The 25,522-nt window shown below is 58.2% G+C and overlaps 1 protein-coding gene across 1 annotated transcript in view; it reads right to left on the reverse strand.

The window, feature by feature from the left end:
• Positions 1-25,522, reverse strand: part of CABLES1 (Cdk5 and Abl enzyme substrate 1) — a gene marked incomplete at its 5' end in the record, with an annotated part of 78,145 nt that overhangs the window by 13,993 nt on the left and 38,630 nt on the right. The window contains 5 exons of the mRNA XM_081097102.1: positions 2,772-2,875; positions 3,888-4,044; positions 5,257-5,353; positions 14,826-14,903; positions 22,145-22,237. Coding sequence (XP_080953228.1) covers positions 2,772-2,875; positions 3,888-4,044; positions 5,257-5,353; positions 14,826-14,903; positions 22,145-22,237 — 529 coding nt within the window. The remainder of the gene's footprint in view (positions 1-2,771; positions 2,876-3,887; positions 4,045-5,256; positions 5,354-14,825; positions 14,904-22,144; positions 22,238-25,522) is intronic.

A 25,522-nucleotide genomic window follows, 5' to 3' on the forward strand; every position in this document is an offset into this window, starting at 1 on the left:
AGACAGATGAGCTCCTCACTGTGCGCTGGCTCAGACCAATGAGCTCCTTACTGTGCGCTGGTTCAGACAGATGAGCTCCTTACTGTGTGCTGGCTCAGACCAATGAGCTCCTTACTGTGCGCTGGCTCAGACAGATGAGCTCCTTACTGTGTGCTGGCTCAGACCAATGAGCTCCTTACTGTGCGCTGGTTCAGACAGATGAGCTCCTCACTGTGCGCTGGCTAAGAGGATGAGCTCCTCACTGTGCACTGGCTAAGAGGATGAGCTCCTCACTGTGCGCTGGCTAAGAGGATGAGCTCCTTACTGTGCGCTGGCTCAGACCAATGAGCTCCTCACTGTGCGCTGGCTCAGACAGATGAGCTCCTTACTGTGCGCTGGCTCAGACAGATGAGCTCCTTACTGTGCGCTGGCTCAGACAGATGAGCTCCTTACTGTGCGCTGGCTCAGACAGATGAGCTCCTTACTGTGCGCTGGCTCAGACAGATGAGCTCCTTACTGTGGGCTGGCTCAGACCAATGAGCTCCTTACTGTGCGCTGGCTCAGACAGATGAGCTCCTCACTGTGCGCTGGCTCAGACCAATGAGCTCCTTACTGTGCGCTGGTTCAGACAGATGAGCTCCTTACTGTGTGCTGTCTCAGACCAATGAGCTCCTTACTGTGCGCTGGCTCAGACAGATGAGCTCCTTACTGTGCGCTGGCTCAGACAGATGAGCTCCTTACTGTGCGCTGGCTCAGACAGATGAGCTCCTTACTGTGGGCTGGCTCAGACCAATGAGCTCCTTACTGTGCGCTGGCTCAGACAGATGAGCTCCTCACTGTGCGCTGGCTCAGACCAATGAGCTCCTTACTGTGCGCTGGTTCAGACAGATGAGCTCCTTACTGTGTGCTGTCTCAGACCAATGAGCTCCTTACTGTGCGCTGGCTCAGACAGATGAGCTCCTTACTGTGTGCTGGCTCAGACCAATGAGCTCCTTACTGTGCGCTGGTTCAGACAGATGAGCTCCTCACTATGCGCTGGCTCACCAGGATGAGCTTCTTACTGTGCGCTGGCTCAGATCAATGAGCTCCTCACTGTGCGCTGGCTCAGATCAATGAGCTCCTCACTGTGCGCTGGCTCACAAGGATGAGCTCCTTACTGTGCGCTGGCTCACCAGGATGAGCTCCTTACTGTGCGCTGGCTCAGACAGATGAGCTCCTCACTGTGCGCTGGCTCACAAGGATGAGGTCCTTACTGTGCGCTGGCTCAGAAGGAATAGCTCCTCACTGTGCGCTGGCTCAGATCAATGAGCTCTGATGGTTGTTTTTAAAGAAGCAATGACCTCACAGAGGTCAGAGTGGAAAAGAACTACCCACAGGTCTGGTTCGCTTTCTGTGTCAGCAGCTGTGGAATAAGGAGGGAAGAGCAAGGAGTAGGGCCAGTTTTAAACTAAATGCCTTTGGCCCGGCTGGCGTGGCCCAGAGGTTGAATATCGCCCTACGAGGAGGTCACGGTTCGATTCCCAGTCAGGGCACATGCCTGGGTTGCAGGCTGGGGTGTGGGGTGTGCAGGAGGCAGCCAGTCAATGATTCTCTCGCATCACTGATGTTTCTCTCCCTCTCTCCTTCTCTGTAATAAATAAAATATATTTTAAAAACTAATACACTAAATGCCTTTGGTAAGTCATCCTGACTCTGGCACTGGAATGTTTCTGGCTCCCTGCCCGTTACAGGAGGAGACGCAGGCGGAGCTGGCCAGGTCCCGGGTGTCTCTGACGTCGGCCCGTTGTCAAATGCTCTGTGAAGAGAGGCCTGAGCCCGGGGCCCGGCACAGAGGCCGCTCAGCTCTGAGTGGGTGCCAGGTGCCCTTTCATACGTAGGCTGGGCCCACTGAGGCTTCTGAGACACGACACGGGGTCTGTCCTGACTCCCCCTGGTGCCTGCCTGCCTGCCTGATTGCCCCTAAGCGCGGGGTCCGAGGCTTCTGCAGCCTCTCTGACCGAGACCCAGGACACTGTCTCCTCGGAGATGCCCTCCTGCCCCGCGTGTCCCAGGAGAAGGGCCGGGCCCACTGCTGGGCCGAGCGCAGAGACCGCATGGCGGGGGAGGGAGGCGCCAGGCCGTGTGCTCAGCTGCGCCCTCCGGCCGGCAGGGAGGCGGCAGGGCGTTCTGGCCGTGCTCTCCCACCGATTCCTGTGTGCAGCCCAGGAGCAGCGGTTTCCCAGAAGCCCTCGTGCCTCTCCCCACGGCATCCCGGCTCGGCCTGCCTCCGAGTTGGCGCGTCTCCCCAAGAAAGTACCCGGGCCCTGCCAGACCCTCTGATCTCGGGGAACGGCCGCCAGGAGCAGAGCGGTGGGAGGTGGTCAGCCAGGAGCCAAAATCAGACTCAGAGGAAAACAGGAAGAGCCCGAGAAACAGCAGCCGCAAGGAAGGCTTGCGTTTGACACCCACACTGTCCTGCTTCACTTTCCCGGGAGCAGGCTCGGTCGCCCTGAGCCTGGGCCACGTGTTTGCTCAGTGGGCACTGCAGACCCACCCTCACGAGGACTCTACCAGCTGGCTTGACCTCAGCACGGCCGGCGAGCCCACCCTCTCCCAGTGGGTCTACAGATGCCACGCTTGGCAAGTGAGCCGGTAGCTAATGTGATGTGTGCAGGCCAGTGACCAGCAGAACCCTGGACTGGCCACGTTCTGGTCTCCCCGTCAGCACGGCACCTGGAGGGTCTCCAGGCTGAGCAGGGTCTGAAGGCAGCGCAGCCGAGGGAAGGCCTGCCTGCCGCCTCCACGCTACTCACCATGTACGAAGGGAAGATGAGGACCCGCTTGTGCTTCCCACAAGGCCACTGGGGGTCGTCCAGGAGGTTCGGGTCGTAGTCCACAAAGTCTCCCAGGTCGCTGCCTAAGGGCCACAGGCAGAGGGACAGTCAGGGCCACAGGCAGAGGGACAGTCAGCGCAGAGGTGAACGCCCGTGCGGGGGACTGAGGGCTGGTCAGGGCACCAGCTCGGTCGCCTGCCTGCCTGCCTGACATGTAGTCAGTCTCTGCAGCCAAGGAGGCGTGTCCTCTCCGACAGGGGCACCAGATTCTTCACCGGACGACGAGCTTTTCCACTTTAGAAAGTGAGGTGTGAATCTCCCTGACCCCGAGAGCACAGGACCCCGGAGCATGAACAGCACAGGGACACTCGGACAGAACACGTGGCGCCGAAAGGCTCGTTTCTAACCCTGCAGGTCATTGGCAGCTGAGCCCCGTGAGAAGCGCGTTTTGGGGTGAACCCTCCTGGGCAGACTACTGTGCCCACAGAAACACGGATCAAAGCAGGCCCATGCACTTGGGGACCAGCGGATGGAAGCACGGACAGTGTTTCCGACTCAGCACCTGCACAGGCTGAGCCCTCCGATGGCCTGGGGTCTCCGAGCAGTGGCACTGCTCACCAAGGCTCCCCTCAGCCCCAGGGGGTCGCTCAGGCCGAGCAGGAAGCACCCAGCCTCCTTCCGCAGCCCATCCGCTCGCGCGAGGAGAACCACAAGGGACGTTCTCACACCAGATCCTGGGCTTCTGGCCCAATTATTTGAAGAAAAGCCCAACTTGAGCACTGAAAAGTGTAGGCAAGAAGCAGGTAACAGGGAGGTAACTCAGGCGCAGAGAGGTGGCGAGAAGCCGGATCCTGCCCAGCCCCCTCTGCGGAGGCCGTGGGGTTTCCCCGGGGGCGCTCAGGGGCTGGGCGGAGGCATCTCATTGGAGAGGCCACCCTCTGGCCGGTTGTGAGGCTGAAATCCTCTTGCCCAATCACGTCGCCTGTGGGATGAGCTCACACTCCGGGACCGGCCCTCCCGTCTGCACACAGGAGACCCACCCACACTGTACCCCAGACGCCTCCTGCCGCAGCCCCCAGACCCAGCAGCCGGCACCTGTGTCGAGGCTCCCCTGGGTGCTGCTGGCCCGCCCTATGGAGAGGCTGCGGTGGCTCAGGGTGCGGAAGTGGGAGAAGGAGGAGGTGGAGTCGATGGTGCCCCTCCGGGCTCCCAAGGCGTTTGTGGGCCACAGGAACTGGGTGTAGGACACCGTCTGGAAGGAAAGACAAAGGGCAGGTGAGGGACAGCCCCAGCGACGCTGCACGTCCCCCACTGCAACGGACACCAGGGACCTGGAAGATGACTTCTATTCCGGCCACATCTGTGCCAGAACCGCTGCCTGGGGCTGTCCCTGACCCCCTGGTGAGAACGCTCAGGTGACGCGGCCGATGTGTGTTTGATAACAATGTGTTGTCCTCGACCAGTGAAGGCGAACCTTTCGAGCTCGGCGTGTCAGCATTTTGAAAAACCCTAACTTAACTCTGGGGCCGTGGCACATATAGAAATTTTTTGATATCTGTAACCATAGTAACACAAAGATTTATATTTTTGATATTTAGTTTATATATTTAAATACCATTTAACAAAGAAAAATCAACCCAAAAAATGAGTTCGCGTGTCACCTCTGACACACGTGTCATAGGTTCGCCATCACGGTCCTAGACACTGTGGGGTGGTGTGGGCTGCGTGAGGCACAGACTGGCACTGCTTTCCATGAACCAGCACCCGCAGCGTGGGTTCCAGGCCCCAACGGCTGGAGTCCCTGACAAGGGGCGTGACCCCGTGCCCTGCGGCAGATCCATCCACGGGGCTCACTTCCGCTTCCCACCCCCCGCAACCCCCTCCCCATTCCTGGGTGGACACTCAGCCTTCAGGAGAGAAAGCAGCACATGTATCTTTCTCTCCGCTGGCCTGGGGACCACAGCTCAGGCCCTGGGGGAGCTGTGCCGGGGTGTCCTGTGCATGCAAACGGCTGGGACGGTCTCCCCAAGGACACCCGGCATGATCTCCCCAACAGGCTTTGGGGGGCTCATGAAAGACTGGATTCACCCTTCACACCCTAGACATCACCCTGCAGCCTGGTGAGCTGCGTGTGAGAGGCGTGGCAGCCCTGGGGCCTAGGGTCTCCGTCGGAGGCTGACACCCGTCTAGTCGTGGGGTGGCGGCTTGCGGGCACCATCCGTTACTGCTGTTCACACTACCCACATCCCTGCACCCCAGAGCATGCACGTGGACACGTGTGCGCGCGCAGGCAGGGAAACCTTGTGTTGCTATGCAATCGCGGCCTCGATGGGCTTCGCCTGCCCGCTGGGAGCCCAGGAAGGTGCCCCCCACCCCTCGAGCGAGGCTCATGGCCTGCCCCCTTTCTGCTTCCCAACCCTGTGGCTTGGGCACAGACTCGCCAACGGGAGTCGGGCAGCCTTACCTTCCCGTCAGCGCCCAGCTCCACACCTTCCAGGCCAATGACCTCTTTTAGGCTCACGGCACCTGCTGACTGTCTCCCTCCGTCCGACTTCAAGTCCCTGGGAGGACAAGCCAGAGAGGAAAGCTGCTGTTTGTACCCAAAAGAGGTGCTGTGACGCTCACTACGAGACACCAGTCATGCTGACGAAAGGGACCGAGCAGGCCTCCCCTCGCCCCTCTGCCGGGCTGGGTCAGTGGCTCAAGGGCAGCCCCCCATGCCCCCCATGCTCCCCACTCTGACATGAAGGATGCGCAGCTGAACGAGTGCCTGAGGGAGAAAGGCGGGTGCAGAGTGTGGATCCCCGGCCGCCCTCCACTCAGCAAGTTCCTCCTCTCTGAGACGGTCATGGCACAGGCACCAGGGGGCACCCCGGGCACAGGACTACACTCTGCTGGGCTCTCGCTGCTGGCTTCTTCTTAAACCTGGGGGAGACCTCTCTCGACCCCGCCTTTAGTAGACAGGAGAAAGAATTTCTCATCCTGAACAGCTCTCAGGCTCACTGCTGGCCATGAGAGAATTAGCGCCACAAGAGTCACCCTCCTACCTTGGCAGGCCACCTGGAAAATGAGTATCTTTCTATGAAACAATGTCCAATGTGAACAGCAAGCAGTCACAGAACACTTCACACCTGACAAAGACTGTCACACACCATCCCTTTCATCCTTTTTTTCAAAAATATAGTTTTACCAATTTCAGAGAGGAAGGAAGAGGAGGAGATAGGAACATCAGTGATGAGAGAGGATCATGGATCAGCTGCCTCTGCTGCCCCCTAATGGGGATCGAGCCCACACTAGGCATGTGCGCTGACCAGGAATCAAACCACGACCTCCTGGTTCATACATCAACGCTCAACCACTGAGGTGGGCCCGCAGGCCCCTTCATTCTTGATGCTGCCCTTATCAGAATGCTGTTGCTATTACTGTCCCATTTTACAGATGAGAAAACGAGGCCCAGAGTAGGCAGATGGCTGGCCACGTCCCCCTCTCCTTGCAGTAGTTCTCACTAAGCTGCGTGTTGGAATCACCAGGGATTTCTGACAAACTCCTGCGGTCTGGCTCCCACCCCAGCCATGCTGATTCTGTTGTCACGGGTGCAACCTGGGTGCAGGAGTTCTGAACGCTCCCAGGGGTCTAAATTGCAGCCATATCCAGGAAGGACCGCCTTCCAGCTGCTGCCTCTGTGTGCTGGAGAGGCACTGTGCTCAGGGCTGTCTCCTGTAAGAATGGGGGCTGTTTTAGCAAGAACAAACAAGTTTAAAATGGTAAAGGAATCGATGGGAAAGCGAGGTGCCCTGGAGCCAGGTGAGTGGGGGGGGGGGGGGAGAGACGAGTGCCCGTCCCCCATGGAGGAACTCAGGACCCTCTCATGTGCTGAGCAGTCCTCGCCTGTGGGCTCCCATGATGGACTGGCTCCCTCATCCTATGATGCAGAGTGAGGTCAGCAACATCTTCCAAAGACCCACCTCGACCTGCTCCCAGGAGGACTGCCTTCTGCAGCCACGTGGAGGCCAGTTCTGCCAGCCCAGAGCGTCTGGGCCCCTCTGGAACTGACACTAAAGTCTTCACACTTCACACGCAAACTCTGGTCGGTGGCCCCCCCTCCCCCCACCCCATTGACCGGATGTGACTGTACGTGACTTTAGACTCCTCCACGGACAGTCAGAGAACTGTGAGGTCCCTCGGAGGTGCAGCTCGTCCATCAAGAGCTCCACGGCGTCCTGAGCCACAGAAGTGCTCTCGGAGGAGTCTGAGCTCCCCCGGGGGAGGGGGTGGCCCCACCAGGACCACGCTCCCCGAGGGCTCCGAGGCCCAGGCTTCCCCACTTCATGGAGGTGCCGTGCCCACAGGAAGCTCACATCCCAGCTGTTGGCCTCCAACCTGCAGCTGGGAGACCAGCACCTCAGGGCCACAAACCAGGGACCACCTGCCTCTCCCCCTCCAGGAGCCTCCAGGGCAGCCCTCACTTCCTCCAGCAGAGAGGACAGCGGATGCACCCATCGCGAGCAAAGGGAAACACCCGTGGAGCAAGGTCCGGGCCCTGAGGCTGACACAGCCTGTGGGTCGGAGCCAGGCCCGGGGGGAGACCCGGGGCGGAGCTGGAATAGGCCTCAGGGGAGTGAGGAGAGGCCAGAGACCGTGGCCTTGATGCCCCCTCTTTGTGAACCCGAGAGGGTGGGAAGGGTGCAGAAAGGCCCGGAAGGGTGTGCTGGTTCCCCCAAAGGGAGGGTTGAAAACACCCGGCGGAGCAGCAGCCGAAGGCCGAGGACTGACGAGTGATCAAGTCTCCACGTTCCCTCTCAGATCATCTCTCCCATCAACACGGGGCGTGAGCACGGACATCACGCGGTGCCAGCGCTGACCGTGCGGCACCGGAGACGGACCCCGGGGAACGGCAGCTGAAGGTCTTCAAAGCAAATGAAGTTGGGCTTTGCAATTGGTTTGAAGAGCCTCAGAGATCATTTTTCCCAGATGCATGTTGAGTTCAAAAATGAATTTATGTTCTGCCTCCTTCTAAGCATGGAACGGAGGCAAGTTCCACCGCCCACGTGGGTCTTGTCCAAAACCGCGAGCGGAACGGTGTACGTGTCGCTTGGACTCGCAGGAGGGCACAGTTGGTCAGGCTCAGGACAGGACCTCGTGGGTGTAGATGCCCTGACAGAACCCTGCTCCCATTCCCTCTGTGTCCACAGCCCCAGGGGAGACTGCTCAGCTTATTTAGCTACAAGACCTCGTTTCTCATGCTATTTAAGTTTATTTTTTAAAAAAATATTTCTATTGATTTCAGAGAGGAAGGGAAGAGAGACAGAAACATCGATGATGAGAGAATCATCTCGGGCACACCCCACACTGGGGATGGAGCCCGCAACCCGGGCCTGTGTCCTGATGGGAATCGAACCGTGTCCTCCTGGTTCCTGGCTAATGCTCAACCACTGAACCACACCAGCCGGGCCTATAAAAGTTTCTTAACCTTTGCAGAGGCCGTAAGCAACAAACACACTTTGAAAACCCAGGGCGTGTGCACACACATTTTTTTTTTTTTTTATAAAGGTTGGCCAAAAGGGGCGGGAGGGATGAGAGGTAGTGTTAAGGAGGAGAGGGAAGAGGCCACAGAAGATGGGGGAGGGGATGAAAACACCAGGGGAGACAGCCCCACAACAGTGATACCTCTAAGCAAGAAGCAGACGCACAGGTGGGCTCTCTGGGGTGGAGCCAGCCTCGCAGACGGCACTGCAGTTCGCCCCGTGGGTCTCCTGGGAAGACCGTCACCTCGGGCGGGAGCCCCCGGGCCCGTCTTAGTTTTGTCCCCTGACAGAGCAGACCTATACCATTTCATCGTGGTGGGTCGTCTGGTCAGAGCAGCGGCCCGTCTAGCTCTCCTGGTGCCCAGAGGGGGTCCCCTCGGTGCTCAAGGCCTCACGTGGCAGCTCCTGACTCCCTCCTGTGGGCGGCACAGTGCTCCCGTGTCCTCTTCCAGCTCACTGAGCGGCACCGCATGGAACTGGACAGCAGGGCCGAGCCAAGGCCCGTTCCTTAGGGAGCGTCTGGCTAACGAACCGATACTCCTCTCAATGACAGCAGCAGCCGTACGTGCGTGTGACTTAAAGCATCAGCACCTGGGAAGTGGGTGACCCAAGTGTGTTGTGGCCAATGAGCTCGTCGCAGGGCCTCCGCCTCCGGGACGGCCGCTGGGATTTACTTCAGTGACGGGGCTGCCTCTCGGGCCGGGGTTGCAGCCGGGAGCCCCTCTGGGCATCGCTCTTTAAAGGACAATGTGTTGAACACGTGGATGTGTAACTAACTTAAAAGCTAATTAAATGTTAACAGGATTTCCAGACGCTTAGAAAAGAACAGGCCGGAGACCTGCTTCGCAGAGAGCAGAGCGTGAGGCTGGCTGGGCAGCAAGGCCTCTAGCCCGGCACCACTGGGGGCTGCACCCCAGGCCCAGCGACACGAGGCCAACGTGGCTCCAGAATCCTCGCCATCGCCCCGGCACCGCCGCCACCGGGCAAGTCCGCCTGCTGGTCCAGAGCAGAGCGCTGCCCCCAGTTCAGAAGCAGCGGACGGGCCAGGCCACCAGGCTGCGGACACTCAGAGCAGCGTTCAGTCCTGCCAGCCTACAGGCTCCCACTGAGCTCGCCATCCACACGCCACCCCCCGGGCACTGGCAGCAATGAGGGGCCTCTGCAGGCAGCTCCTACAAACAGCTGACCACGGCATGATTCACCCATGAGATCATCCCAGAGCCGGTCGCTGGGGGAACATGCACGGACGTGGGGAGGGGCGTGGGGGCTGGAGGCCTCTCCGGAAGGGCCGTCCTCTGTGTCACCGAGGGACGAGGGGACGACCTCACCTGAATGTCCAGCAACAAAGGCTGGGGACACGCGCGCCTCACGGAAGCTGCTGTTTAAAGCTTCACATCCAGAGACACTGGGGCTCCGACCGTGCAGGCGGCTCACCCAGCGACTGTCCGTCACCCAGGCATGCTGCTCTCAGTGGGTCTCCCCAGCACACACACCTCGCAGGCGCTATTCTGTTGGGGTCACGAGCGTGGTTGTTTTATAGAATCCTCAGCCACAGGCTTCCTGGACTCACTCCGACCTCCTTCCAATCCGATCTACACGGAAAAGTAGGCTCACAGCCCTGGCCAGTGTGGCTCGGTTGGTTGGGCATCGCCCCAAAGGTTGCTGGTTCAATTCCAGTCAGAGCACAGGCCTGGGTGGCAGGCTCAATCCCCAGTAGGGGGCGTGCAGGGAGCAGCCAACGGATGTTTCTCCCTCTCCCTTCCAGCCTCTCTGGAATCAATTTAAAATAAAGGTAGGTTGACGGTTGTATGAGAAACAAGAGCTTATTCTTGTATTTATTAACGTTGTATTGCTTCCCATGGAAACAGCTGTAACCCTCCTGCCCCGCCCTGTATGTGCAAAATGCCTGCGGGTGCCCCACCTCCAGGGATTGAAGATCATCTGGCTCTCATGGCAGCCGTGTGCACGGGGCAGCAGGGGCAGCTCCGACTCCAGGCCTGCAGTCTCCCCCTCACAGGGGGACCCGCTCCCAAAGCTCTGGAGTTGGTGGCTGGGACGGGCGTGCCTATTCCCGCTGACGGGACGCCATGACGAGTCACCCCACAGGATGCCCTTCTGGCCTGTAATGCAGCTGCACTCGCCTGAGGAAGAAGCCAGAGGGTGACAGAGGGCGGGAGGCAGGAGGAAGCTCTGGGTCCCGGGCCGAACCCCTGTTGCATTATTCCCGCCTCCCGACTCCCACCCAGAACGGACCTGGGGAAACCACCCGCTTCCAACTCAACGTGCAGCCAAGAGCGTCCCTGCTTCCCGCAAGCCCGGCGCCCGTGGAAAGAGCCGTGTGTTCATCTGCTCACACGGCTGCATGCTACTGACATTTCCCACCGGAGCTGACGGAGGGCGAGGCCAGACAACTGCTGACAGCCAGAGACCCGAGGGGTGTGGACAGGGACTGGGGAGCTGGGTGTTGTCTGAATGCACCCGCCCTGCACCCCCGCTCCGTGCCCATCATGCCCCGGGCAAGACTGCATTCCCAACGGGAAAGAACGGGAAAAGAAAACAGTTATTAGAAACATCTCCTATCTAACAGGGCAGTGAGGAGCCAGGAAAATCCCAGGGCAAGTGAATAGGGAAACTGAGGCAGGAAAGTGAAAGCAAGGCCAAACAGCCCTGGCCCGTGTGGCTCAGTGGATAGAGCATCTGCCTGCGGACCAAAGGGTCTCATGTTCAACTCCTGGTCGAGGGCACGTACCCGGATTGCAGGTTTGATCCCCTGCCCGGGTGAGAGCTCGGGCAGGAGGAATCAACCCATGTGTCTCTCACGTCAATGTTTCTCTCTGCCTCTCCCCCCACTCCCTCCCTTTCACTCTCTAAAAATCATTGGAAAAAATATCCCAGGGTGAGGATTAACCAAAACAAAACAAAAAACCAAGTCCAAACAGTGTGGGCAATTTGCAGCCAGCATGTCACTAACAAGCCATGGTCTTCCCCACGCAGGACAGAGAGAGCAAAGGGTTAAATGCTCCCTAAGGAGGGACACAGAGGGAGGGAGAGGGGAAAGGGAAAAAGGGCCCTTTCACTCCCGCAGAGAAGCGCAGCCTGGGGCTTGGCAAGGCAAAGGGGCAGGTGCTTCTCGTGGGTTCTGGGAATTCTGGGAAGGCCACACAAAGTAAACAGGGGCCTTGAGGATGAATCTGCACCAAGACAGTCAGCAAGGAACCTGGAAACCTACACACAGGAGGGTGTCTGAGGACTCGGACCTCACCCCACCTGCTCTTCAGATGAGCCGAGAGTTAAGAGCCGAGAGCTGAGAGCCGAGAGCCGTCAGAGCCGTCTGCGCTCCGTAAGCCGCAGGTGCAGGCTTCAAGGGCTTTCACACATGGGCTGGATCACAGCGCCAGCGAGGTCTGAGTATGAATCCACGTACGTGAGAGGACTAGGTGGAGGCTGGGACAGCCACTCCCTCTAAGGCAGCGGTTTTCAACCTCAACCTGTGGGTCGCGACCCCTTTGGCGGTCGAACGACCCTTTCACAGGGGTCACCTAAGACCATCCTGCATATCAGATATTCACATGATGATTCACCACAGTAGCAACATGACAGTGATGAAGTAGCAACGAAAATAATTTTATGGCTGGGTCACAACATGAGGAACTGTATTTAAAGGCCCAGAAGGTGGAGAATCACTGCTCCGACTCGAGTCGACTCTGTGTCGGTGGGGCCCTAGCAGGACAACTGTCACAAGCGCCTGTGAAGCCTCCCCTGGGCCAGCCTGTCTGCTCCGCTCAGCAGATGTCGGGAGCCAGTCAGTCCAGTTCAGCTCAAACCCAAGAACAAAGCTGGGGGGCGGGGGGGGGGGGGATAGAGGGCCTGGGACGCTCCGGCCACCACAGGGGCCAGAAGACAGACCCAGAAGAGATAAGGCCACCCCGACAGATGCTCTTCAGTCAGGGGTTCAAGTGCAGTGAAGGGACTTTTGAGTTTCCTATCTTTAAATCTTTCTTGGGATGAAGTTGGGACGCACATGGACCCATCCGCGGCTGGTCTGCGCCTGTCGGAATAATCGGGCACACGTGGCCTGGTCCACGTGCCTAAGCACCACGGAACCACAGGAGCCAGAAACCGTGCGTTGAGCAGCCCGGTGGCCGGAGTCCGGTGGCTGGCTCAGCTGGAGGGGGGGGGCAGGGAGCCTATGGGCTCGAGCTGCAAGGCAGGGAAGCCCCCTTTCCACCCCGGGAATCCTAGGACTTACGTCCTGGTCATGGAGAGGCTTTAGCGTAAAGGTAAAGGAATTTTCCACACTGAAAACATACTACTTAGTATGCACATGAGCTGCAGTAGTTTAAAAATATGTACATGTATAAATTTACTAGCATAAACACTTGTCATTTAAGCATAATTATTTCCCAATAATTAGCTTAAAATCATATTATAAAGGCAGTTATTATAAATAGGGTATCTGTTCATTAAAACATTTAAAAAGCAGAACAGCCCGGCCAGCATGACTCAGTGGTTGAGCACTGACCTGTGAAACAAGAGGTCACGGTTCCATTCCCCGTCAGGCACATCCCCAGTCGGGGGTGTGCGGGAGGAGCCGATCCATGGTCCCCTCTCATCATGGATGTTTCTCTCTCTCTCCCTCTCCCTTCCTCTCTGACATCAGTGAGAATATATTTTAAAAAATGACAAGCAGGACACTGCTGTCTCGCTGCTCAATCCGACTCGTGCTGCCAGTTTCTCCTGAGGACGTCAGCATGTGCCACCCCTGCGAGCATGTTCTCTTCTCTGCTGGGTGACACGGGGACCCGGCCAGGGGCTTTGTTACAGAAATTACCTTTTCTGCATCTTGGTTTCTCATCTATAAAAGCTGAGGGAGTGGCGAGTTTGATTGTTCGTATCCAAGATGTGAGGTTACGTCCCGTGAGTCCTTGCACATTCCACGTCTGCATCTGGGGCAAGTGGCAGGACGAGTCTCCTAATAACCCCCCAGGTGACTCCCCTAAATACCGCCACCCTCCCTTATCCACGGCTTTGCTTTATGCGGTTTCAGTGACCCCTGGTCCACTGGGGCCCGAAAATATTAAATGGAAAATTCCAGAAACAAACAATTCGTAAGTTTAAATTCGGTGCCATCCTCAGACCAGAATGGAATCTCAGTGTCCGCTCCTTCCCGCCCGATGGGAGCCCACCTGTCAGTGTGTTCATGCCACAGACGCCCCTGCCTGCTGGTCCCTCAGCAGCCGCCTTCGTCATCAGATCCCGTCCCAGTCCGCAGGGTTTGTGCCCAAGCGACCCTGGTTTTACTTAATAATGCCACGTGCTCATAACTTCCATTGCAGCAGACTGTTACCGCTGTTCTATTTCATTACTAGTTACTGCTGTTAATCTCTGTGCGTAACTTATGAAGTAAACTTCATCATAGTTGTGTACATACAGGAGAAAACATGGTATATACAGGGTCAGTACTACCCGCAGTTTAGGCACCCACGGGGTCTTAAAATGCATCTCCCGTGAACCAGGCGGCACCGTAAAGGGTGAAGCAGCACCAGGACCTGCGGCCCTCCCTCAGGCCAGGTCCTGTGGACAGCCTGTGACCGTCACACACCCAGAAGCAGGCCCTGCATGAGTTTGCAGAGGCCAGTGCCAGCACCCACGGCGCTCCCAGCGTCCTGCCCTGAGCCCCTGCAGCTTCCTGACGACACAGATGCAGGGAGCAGGTGCGGGTGAGGGGCAGGACTCAGAGGAGAGGTACAGAGTCTGGGGCTGGGGAAGGAGGCAGCGCTTTGCAAGGCCAGAGCCTCACTACCTACGTTTTTTTCGGACCAAAGGAGGAGCTTGTTGACCTTGAGAGGTGGCGGTCCTCCTCTGCTTCTGGTCCGCTCTGCTCTGGTATTTGCTCCGCAGGCTGGTCGGTTCCAGCCCCAAGCCCAGTACAAGGAGGCAGAGTGGGCACACGCTGTGTCATTCCTTTCCTGACCTCCCTGTCTCCAGAGCCGGCAAGGCCCGGGGGGTGGGGTGGGCCTTGCATTGTTCTTGCTTCACAGGATCAGGATATGCCAACGTGCACATCAGAAGCAGCAGGCAGCATGGTGAGGACACACACACACACACACACACAGACAAACATGGGGACACACACACAGACACACACGGGGATACACACAAAAACACACAGATAAACATGGGGACACACACACACAAACATAGGGATACACACACAGACACACAGATAAACACGGGGACACACACACAGGAACACAGATAAATACGGGGACACACACACAGATACGGGATACACACACACACAGACACACAGATAAACACGGGGACACACACACACACACCTGCAAGGATGCTTTCTGGCTGAAAAGAGGGTAGAACTCTTTCCTTCGACTTTCCCTGAATGTCCAGTGTCAGAGAGAGGCCAGCTGCTGGGAAGGGAAGGGCGGCACCTCCCACACGTGGTCCCACAGCCTCTCGCCCGAGAGCCACGGCGAGTGCAGGTACGTACCCGGCCTGGGCGCTGTCCCGATACGGCAGCACTGAGAACACGCTGCAGAAGGATCGCCTGCCACTGAGGAGGACGATTCTACAAAATAAAAACAGAAAAAGAACAAACAACTAAATGCAAAGACTCTGAAATTTAAAAATCCCCGAGCGACGAAGCGCTCATGGGATTCGCAGCGGCGTCTGCCCCTCCCTCCACTGATGCTGACGCTACCTCTGATCCCAACGTCAGCCAGCGAGACACCCTGCTCAGCGGCTCTGCAAGGAGCGCAGCGAGTCCTCCGTGCGACCTGCTGGCTGTGGGCTGCACAGGCCAGACGGGCGCAGGGCTGAGCTGGGTGCCCGGTGCTGTGCCCGCACCCACATTAAACCCCTGGCTCCCACCCTGCAGTTACAGAGCAAGAGCAACGGGCCAGGAACCACGAGCAGGAGAGACACGCAGACGCTTGGCAGGTGTGTCTCCCAGGCTGCGGCACGCGGGCTCTGAGGTCCATAAGGAACAAGGACCAGCAGCCTCAGCCCCATCCCTGCGACAGACACGCCTGGAAACGGGCTCTACACGACGCTCTTACGCAATTGAAGGGCACGCAGACAGGCATTAGCGAGCTCTCAGCAGCACTTACCCTGGCATCGAGAATAACGTTTGCGAAAGAGAGTGACGGATGGAAACAATGGAGAAACGAGTGGAAATTAAAAAACAACATTCTTTGGCGCCATGGCAACACACATCAGATGCGAAGCTTGTTGGCTTCTGTAATCTTTCCCTTCAGTAACTAATCCTGAAGCCAGCAGAGCAGACAGAACCACCACGGCATCAGATTGGGGGGCTCTGACCTGGTTCACTGGGATATTCCGTGGCTTCCACGCTCGCAAGTGGAGCTTCCCAGCACGGCCCGGGCTTGTCTCCTCGCTCTTCCTGCCTCTCTGGCCCTCACACACGGCACCCCCCACGTCCCTCACTCACCACAAAGGACTTGCACACCCACCTTCAGGTCCCGCCTTGCACGCCTCTGTCCTTTGCTATTCCTTCTGCCTGTTGTGCCACACGGCACTTGGGGAACTCGTATTTGTCCCTCAGCACGGGCTCCGCCGTCCCCTTTCCAGGGAGCACTGCCCCTCCCCCAGTTACTCATTCCCCTCGGCGCTGCTTCTGCTCCTGATTTCCTCCTCAGGACGGTACGGACCCCAGAGCGGCGAACCAGGGGCTGCTTCCCTCTTCCCGCGGTGGGTGCAGCCGTGGCACCTGGCAGCCCCCCCACCCCAACGCCCTGGCAGCACTGAGTCCCCATCACCGGGGGCGAGACTGCGGCTGCTCACTGCACAGTGACTCCCTCCACAGTGGCCGATGGGACCCAACAACGTCCCGGCTTCACACACGGGGGCTTCCCTCAGAGCTCCGCGTCCCACACGGAAAGGACAGGAACTGTGACTGCCTTGTTGGAACGTCGCTGCAGCGATGAGAGCTCAGGACGCCCCAGTCCCTGGAGCCTGTTCCTGGGGGTGGGGTTGGGGGGGGGGGAGTTCACCAGCAGAGTCTCAGACTGAGAACCTGCGGTCTGTGCTCCACAGACAGACAAAGGACCACACGTGTGGCCTGTCTGTGAACGGACACGCACACAGAGGGCCTCTTCTCTCTCAAGGGGGATTCTCATCGGCCGCCACAGCCCCGAGGCCTGGCCACTTCTACAAGGACCTGGCGACCACCCGGAGGGGCGGCCGAGGCCTGCAGGCCACACCCCGCTGCTCCCTGGTCCGCTCCGGAGACCCGGCTGCCATGCAGCACCGTGTTGATTTGCTCAAGTAGATGTAATAGCTCCTACTCACAAGTGTCTATCAGACGCCAGATCTAAATACTGTAACGAAGGGGGCACAGGAGGTGACACACTCGCGGGTGTGGCTGACCGTGGGCCCCATCACCCCCGGTGCTTGAGGCCACGCTCCTCTCTGAGACCAGAAGAGGCTCCTCCTGTGGGCTGGGCTGGGCACCCAAGGGCTCCTCGGACACCCAGTGATCTGCCTTCACCCGGTGTTGAGGGTGTCTTTCAGCCTGGCCTGCAGGTCACCAGGTGGAGCGTGGGGTGGGGACAGAGGGTGACCGACCCCAACAGCAGCTGTGACTCAGGGCTCTGTGTCCCCCGCTCTGCACAGCCTGGACCCCTGCCCAGATGGGAGGAGAGGGGTTCTGCACCCCCACTCGCTTTCCACCAGGAGAAAAGCCTGGAGCCCCGCCCTCTCCCCATCCACGTGAGGAAGGAAGGCGTTGGACAGACTCGTCTGGCTTAGCGGACGGCATCTCGTCACTCGGGCTAAAGTGCCCTCCTTCCCACACACCGAACTTGTTTGGACATTTTTACTAGAACAAGAGAATGAGAGCGTGTAATGCCTGTGAAACGCGAGCATTCTTTCCGAGGCTGCAGCCACCACGTGTCCGTCAGTAAATGAGCTGCATTGTTCGTTACATGAGAGCTCGCACTGTGTGGTCTGGCCAGGAGGCCTGGGAGCGGCCGACAGCTCGAGTCTCATTCAGAAAAGCATGTTCCTCTAAGCACAGGGCAGGCCCAGCAGCGAGTAGGTGCTCTCTGGTCCAGCAGCTGGGCTGGGGGAGGCGAGGGAGGACCACACGCCCCTGGGCACGTCCCGTCCTTTCTCGTACCCGCCCACTTTCTCAGGGGCAGAGAAGTCCCACAGGTCTGCAGTGGTTCACGCCCCACGGAGCTGGCCATCGTCACTGCAGCCACCGAGAACACAGCCCACGTGTGTCCTGAAGTAGCTCTGGGACCCGGGGGACAGCGAGCTCGTGCCTCTGCTTCCTACAGCCGCAGCTCCACGCAGTGACTCTGGAGCCCCATGTGGGGTCCAGACCTGGGGTTCCTGTGAAGGTGCCGATTCGCTCTTTGTGAGCGCCAGGCAGCGTCCGTCCTGCACACACACCAGGACGTCAGACTCGCAGCCCCTACACGCGTGTGCGTTTGCAGAAGCAGATCAGATGCAGTGCAGGACGACATGACAGCCCGCTCCGTTCCGATGGCCCGATGGGCTTGGGAAACCGGCCGCCTCCATGTCTCCCTTCTGGCCACGGGGGCGCCTTCTCTCCTGCACGAGTGGCCTGCGAAGCCCAGTTTCCTGTCTGCGACACGGAGCCGGAGCTGGTCAGGATGAGCAGGAAGTGGTACACGGAAGGGAAGGGCTTCAAAGAGGCACCAAGTCCAGAGAGATGGGCCTTTGAGGGATTAGAGATCACATTCCCATACACAGAGTCTGTCAGTGCGGCAGGCCCATAGCTGGGCTCCCTCGGGTCCAGGGTTTCCCAAACCCTCCAGGAGGCACCCTCTAACTTTCTTCTTCACCAGCCCCTTTTCTGTGCTTAGGAAAGTGTTTCTGGTCTGAGGGAACTTGCGCTTCAGGCCACAAAGCCTGCGTCCCTGGTGAGATGCCGGAGGGCTTGGGACGGCCGGGAAATGCACACGGTCCCCCACAGCCGACAGAGCCCATGGCCCACGTGCACTGCATCTGCCTTCAACCCGGCTGCCCGGGGCCCAGTGTCTGAGCAGACGGCGTCCAGGGTCATCCAGGGCTTGTAGGTGTTGCCTCTGAAGCCCCAAACCAGCATCTTGCTCTATTTCTAGACCTCGAGGCGTCTCTCTTGGAGTGAGGAGGCCTGAGGTCTGCAGGTGGAATGTTCAGGAGGCAGCAGATAGGTGATTCTCTCTCCCTGATGTTTCTCTCTCCCCCCTCTCCCTTCCTCTCTGAAATCAATGGGAATGGCTGTGGAGATGGCAGAGGACAGTCATGAAAAGACGGCTAGCAGCTCTGTGATGACAGCACCACCAGCCTGCATGGCGTGCGTAGGCCTGCAAGGCATTTCCCACCTGACTTGTGCCAGCTCGGCGCCCCGCCCCCTCGCTCCGACGCCCTGTGCAGCCTCACCGACCACGGCTGGCCATGCTTCCCTTCGTCCGGGCTCTCCCTTTCCCGTGCCCAACTGTGGGCCCCCGTTCCTGCTCCAGGACCTGTCCCGGCCCAGCCCACTCCAAGGCCAGTCTTCTAGGTCCCTCTTCTCTGAGGCGCCTTCCCTCCTCCAGCCCCTGAACTGGAACAGCATGTCCCATGCGCCCGCCAATGTGGCAGGGCCCAGAGCAGCTGAGTGGCTGAGGTGCGGGCTGAGCATGCTGGGAAGACGTGGCTGCAGCCGCTGCCCGTTCCCTGGGGCTGCCCCACAATGTGCCACAACGGGGCGACTTCAACAGCACACTGTGCCCGCCCCGTGCTGGAGCTGCACGTCAGCAACCGAGCGTCTGCAGGGCCACAACCCTCTGAACTCTAACGGCCCCTGCCCCTTCGGCTGCTGGTGGCGGCCACGGTCCTGGCACCCGCTCCCTGACCCACTCACTCCAGCAGGTCCCCAATCCAGCCTCCCGGCTTCACTGATTCAGGACACCTGGAGGTGGTTCTCACTCGAAGAAGATCCACCCTCCATCGGACCACGCCTCCACTGAGGCTCACTTCCCCTCCATATACCGGGGGTCCGATGTCATGAAGAGAACGGGGTGAACGCGGAGAGAACGGGGTGAACATAGAGAGGACGGGGTGAACGTAGAGGACGGGGTGAACGCGGGGAGAACGGGGTGAGAATGGGGTGAACTCGGAGAGAATGGGGTGAACGCGGAGAGGATGGGGTGAACGCAGAGAGGACAGGGTGAACGGGGAGAGGACGGGGTGAACGCGGAGAAGATGGGGTGAACGCAGAGAGGACGGGGTGAACGGGGAGAGAACGGGGTGGACGCGGAGAGGATGGGGTGAACGGGGAGAGGACAGGGTGAACGCGGAGAGAACGGGGTGAACGCGGAGAGGACGGGGTGAACGGGGAGAACGGGGTGAACGCGGAGAGGATGGGGAGAGAATGGGGAGAGGACGGGATGAACGTGGAGATAACGGGGTGAACGGGGAGAGAACGAGGTGAAAGCGGAGAGGACGGGGTGAACGGGGAGAACAGGGTGAATGGGGAGAACGGGGTGAACGGGGAGAGGACGGGGTGAACGGGGAGAGGACGGGGTGAACGGGGAGAGGACGGGGTGAACGCGGAGAGAACGGGGTGAACAGGGAGAACGGGGTGAACTCGGAGAGGACGGGGAGAGAATGGGGAGAGGACGGGATAAACGCGGAGAGAATGGGGTGAACGGGGAGAGGATGGGGTGATCGCGGGGAGAACGAGGTGAACGGGGAGAGGACGGGGTGAACGCGGGGAGAACGAGGTGAACGGGGAGATGACGGGGTGAACGGGGAGAGGATGGGGTGAACGCGGAGAGGACGGGGTGAACGCAGAGAGGACGGGGTGAACGGGGAGAGGACGGGGTGAACGGGGAGAACGAGGTGAACGGGGAGATGACAGGGTGAACGCGGGGAGAACGAGGTGAACGGGGAGATGACGGGGTGAACGCGGGGAGAACGGGGTGAACGGGGAGATGACGGGGTGAACAGGGAGAGGACGGGGTGAACAGGGAGAGGACGGGGTGAACGCGGAGAGGACGGGGTGAACGCGGAGAGGACGGGGTGAACGGGGAGATGACGGGGTGAACAGGGAGAGGACGGGGTGAACAGGGAGAGGACGGGGTGAACAGGGAGAGGACGGGGTGAATGCGGGGAGGATGGGGTGAACGGGGAGATGCTGAGGCCCCAGCTGTATCTCCAAGCAGCTGCCCCGATGTTACTGACCATGAGGCTGACATAGGTGTTTTGTGCTGTTTTTCAGGAGACACAGGATTGTCCTATCACGCCTGGCCTTCAGTTTCTGATCTTTCCCCCTTTCTACCTTAAACTGTGCTGAACACTCCGGGCCAGGTCAGGCGTCTTGTCCGAGGACAGCTGCCCTCTCTCCCGCCAGCCGCCCTCTGGTCCTGGCGGAGCCGGAGCCCCGTCCGGCCTGCAGCCTGAGTCACAGGAGGCGGGAGCTGGGCCCTGAGAGGACAGAGTCGGGAGGGAGCAGGCTCCCTTCTCCGGGGCGGGAGGAGGCGAGCACAGCAGCCCTGAGGCCGTTCTGTTTCCAGTCTAGACCAGTGATGGCGAACCGATGACACGCGAACTCATTTTTTTTGGTTGATTTTTCTTTGTTAAATGCATTTAAAAATATAAAATAAATATCAAAAATATAAATCTTTGTTTTACTATGGTTGCAAATATCAAAAAATTTCTGTATGTGACACGGCCCCAGAGTTAAGTTAGGGTTTTCAAAATGCTGGCACGCCGAGCTCGAAAGGTTCACCATCACTGGACTAGACATTAGGGCCTTTTGCAAACCAGAAGCTCAAGCGAAGTGGTCTGCCCAGGACCTGTGCCCGGGGACAGTGTCCCCCCGTTCAGGGGAACCACTGCCCAGGTCACAGGGCAGCAGAGGGAGCTGCCCCTAAGGGTGCAGCACCAGGGACCCCGGGCCGCCTTGGGCTCAGGTCCAACGCTGGGATGGACGCAGCCGCCGCCTCACAGATGCGCCTGCAGTGATGCCTCCGATCTACGTGTCACGGGACAGTGTTCATATCAGGATCGTGTAAATTTTCACTGAACAGCGCTTTCCGACAGGCCCCGTGAAGAAGAGCTGGAGAAACAGGCGCCCAGTGCCAGCAGCCAGGCAGCGCGCCAGTGCCAGGGGCACCCGCGGGCAAGGCCATGGCTCCACGCTCCTGCAGCTCCCCAGCGGCACCAAGACGCGCCCAGCACAGGCCTGGGGGGCATCCGCTGACCAAGGCGCACTGCCCAGGTGGAAACAGAAAACAGCCCAACAGAGCAGAAAAGGAGGGAAAAGACAGAACACGAAATTCAACTGTTATTCTCTTCAAAGATTTCCATGCAAATATATGTGCAGAGTATTAAAGACTCAGTGCAGCCCTGGCCGGTTTGCTCAGTGGATAGAGCCAGTCGGCCTGCGGACCGAAGGGTCCGGGTCGATTCTCCGTCAGGGCACAGGCCAGGGTTGCCGGCTCAGGTCCCCAGAGGGGGCGTGCAGGAGGCAGCCGATCCATGATTCTCTCTCATCATGGATGTTCTATCTCCCTCTCCCTCTCCCTTCCGCTCTGAGATCAATGAAAATATAGTGAAAAATGAAAGACGGTGCGTGGTTAACCTAACCCTCACCAGCCTCTGGGCAGCGTGAGGAAGCACTGCCTTCTACAGACTTCTTGGGACGGTTCTGGCGGGAGGGGGGTGAAAGGTCACGGGAGAGCCTGCGCTTCGCTTGGCCGGGTCCAGCCATCAGGCGTCCCCACGCCCTTCCCCCGGGACCCACCCCTCCTACAACCAGGAGGCCGAGGGCGGCGTCTGTGCGTGCGGTACCTGCCATTCCTTGTGTCGTGTTGCCGCATGTTCTTGATGAAATGGATCTTCTTAAAGGTCTTTGGTCTGGGCGAACCTGAGAGAGTTCGACATCTGAAAAACAAAGTCATTTCAAAAATACAGTCAGTGGCTGCTGGACAGCGGAGCCACCTCCACACAAAGACAGGAAGGAAAGACCAGACAAACGGGGTGAGTCACCCCAGGATAATGAGGACAATATGGCTGGGAGCAAGGAAGCTTAAAAAAACCCGAAGACAGACAACTTCCTTGATGATGCTGATAGTAGTTTATATGGGCCTCCAAAACGCCAGCTCACGAAAACCATTGTCATCAGGTACAAGGACTCCACCTCCCGCTTCCGAAGACATCAGTCTTTCTTGTCATCTTAAAAAAGAAACCCTCTGTGTCAACACAGGTAACGGGAACAGAAAACTGTAAATTAAAGGGTTCGGAGGGGAAACGACACGGGGAAAGTCCGTGTGAAACAACCCTGAGCAGCCCTGTTGTTCGCAGCCCCCTGGCCTGCGCGGCTGCGGCTCTAACGCGGCTCCGCCTGGAGCTGCACTCGAGTGAGGAGGCGTCTTCTCCTTTTTGTTTTAAGATAAATTTTAAATGAATATTTGTTGAACAGAACGACTTGGATTGAAATGATTTTTTCCTGGAATGTACGACACGGGCTTCCATGGGCTGAAAGATCTGACTTGTGTGTGTGTTTTCACAGTTACCGGCGAATTCCAAGCTCCACAGCTGAAACAACACCAAGGAAAGCAAAACACCCCACACAAGAGTCTTTTCTTGGGAAAGGGAGCTGACTGGTCTGATTTGGTTTTTGCTGCCAAATATCGTTGTTCACTTAGACCTTTCTGACCCCAGGGCTGATTCTGCCATTGGGATTGGGGACCCCAGAACATAGCCTCCGAGAGGAAGTTCCAGGAGCTGTGCCCACTGCCAAAGCCACAGCGAGGTCCGGGCTGGGTCCCCACCTCAGTTCGGTCTGAACTTTGAGGCTTCAGGGGCAAGAGTAACAAGGTAACTACAAGCTGGTGGGTGTGGGCAGGCGGGCTCAGGACTGGGGGTGGGGGGGCGGGTCACAGACCCACAGAGCAACCCAACCTCTAAAATCCCCCAAGGGCCAAGCTCAGGGGAAATCAGGTCCAGACTTCAGGGTGTCCATCCCCCCAGCCCCTTCCCCACCTCTAGGAAGGGCCAGTCTTTCTAGAAGCCTTTCACCAAAGGGCACTGACATTTATTTATTTTCTAAGAAACAGCCCCTTAAAATGTGACTTAGCTTGCAAACAATCACAGCGAAGCCGTGAGTGCCGGCAGAAGCAAAGGCGTGACACCAGGTATGTGGTGACTCTCGAGGAAAAGGGGGTTCCCTTGGGTCTAGTCAGGTCACTGCATCCGAGCAGGGTCCGCAGCCCCGACCCCCACACTCGTCCCTTCCCTGGCGCTGCTGTGAGGATTCCCGCGACGGCCTGTACAGAGCTTCGCCATCTGTAGGTGGCGCAGGATGCAGTCACATGGAAACATGCACAGCCGTGCATTTGCACGTGGATGCAAATATGCACACACGTCTCAGGTGCCGTGGTTCTTAAGACCAGTGGCCTCAAAGGGTGCACACTTGGTGACCACCCGCCCCCTATGTTGCTGAAAGTGCGTCCTTGTTAAGGGTCCTGAGTTCTTGGTTTTAAATAGATTCTTTCAAAGACCTGCACTGCCTGCCAGAGGGCCTTTAGCAGAGCTTCCTGTGGACTTCGGGGGGGAAGCACCCCAAACCCCACTCCCCCTCAGGCTCTAACCCAGGTTCAGTCTCCTGGGGCTCCTCCTGCCCTCTCGGGCAGCTCTGTGGGGCAGGCCCAGGACCCCCATGGCCTCACTTCTACCTCCAGAAACCAATGCTGGAGTCTGCAAGTCACTCAAGGTCCCCACTGTCGCTCTCACACACAGCAGAGGATTCTAGAAGCTCAGTCCCTGGCGAGGGGGCCTCTGAGAGTGCAAGGACGCTCCCAGGGGATCCTGCACAGGGCGAGGGGTCAGTTGTGCCTCACACCCTCCCCCGCCTTCCCTACTGGAGAGCTTCCTCGGCCGGCCAGTCCAGGACAGTGGCCACAGCAAAGTGAGCAGGACTGTGAGCACCTTCCCATCCTGCCCCAGGGGCCGGAAGCCCGACTCAGTCCGAGGCCCAAGGAGGAACCCCGGCTGCTCCCCGCCTCTGGGCCTGCAGAGAGGGCTGCAGGTCGGGGGACACAGCCCCACAGGCCTCTGCAGGAACTGGGAGTCATCGGTGGCTGTCAGCACCAGCAGGGGAAGGAGAAGGCGCACCAGCCAGCCCCCACTGACCCAGACAGGCTGGAAACTGGGGCGGCAGCGGCTGCCACGTGTGCGCAGGTAAACGAGGTTTTTCTGGACACCTAGGGAGTCCTGGGTTCTTATTTCTAGGACACTCGGTAACCACCAGGCCAGAGGAAACCCCCTCCCATTAAATGCTCAATTCTTGGAAACTTACTGACACACTGGGATGCACAAGAGAAAAGCAAGGCTTTCAAAAGGACTTAACAAAGGTGCTTTATGCGGCTCTCAGCGCCCGATCCTAGCTGCCTGGGCTCCCTGTCAAGGAGCAGTGTGTTGTCCTGCGTCTTTTAAGCATTCAAGTCCACCCCCAGGGAGCCTGAGGACACCCTAGGGAATCGTGGCGTTAGCAACCATTGCCAAGGAAACCGGAAGACTGAGCATGTGTTGTGGCAGGGTGGGCAAAGAATGAATTAATTTTGAAACCGCCTGAATTAACATGTGAATATCCATTTTAAAACATACACTTTAAGTGACACAAAATTAAATTAGGGTAGGATTAAATTAAAAGCTAGTTTAATGAAAGATTAGCTCTTTCTTGTTAGCACTGATTATAGGACACACGTAATTATGCAAAAGGTTTTTACTAGATGCCTTGGAGCCACTTGTTCAATGTGCTGAGTTTAAAAGCAAGTTGGGCATTAGCATTCCACCCCCAGTTCCCCCAAAACTTCAGTGCCGTTAATGCTACATTCATTTCACAGAACCGGGAGCTGGGAAGGACCTCAGCGAGCAGCCCCGTGTCCCCCCGCGTTACAGACGGGAAGACTGAGACCCCAGCGGAGCTCAGGGAACTCCTAGGCCGTGTGACCGGTTTGCAGAAGAATCCGGTCAAGCCCTCGAGTCCCCTGACTCCCAACCTCAGGTCCCCTCCTGCTGTGCCACGCGGACGCTATTTCCTAGGAACAAGTATATTTCTAAGAAAAAAATTTTAATTAAGAAAGAAGTCCAGGGGAAAGTGAAGACTTCTTAAACTGCCTCGATTCCCTTATTTCTGACTGATGGTTAAATATTGGATTTGAACAA

Source organism: Myotis nattereri (assembly GCF_964212035.1).
Source record: "Myotis nattereri genome assembly, chromosome: 8".
NCBI lineage: Eukaryota > Metazoa > Chordata > Mammalia > Chiroptera > Vespertilionidae > Myotis > Myotis nattereri.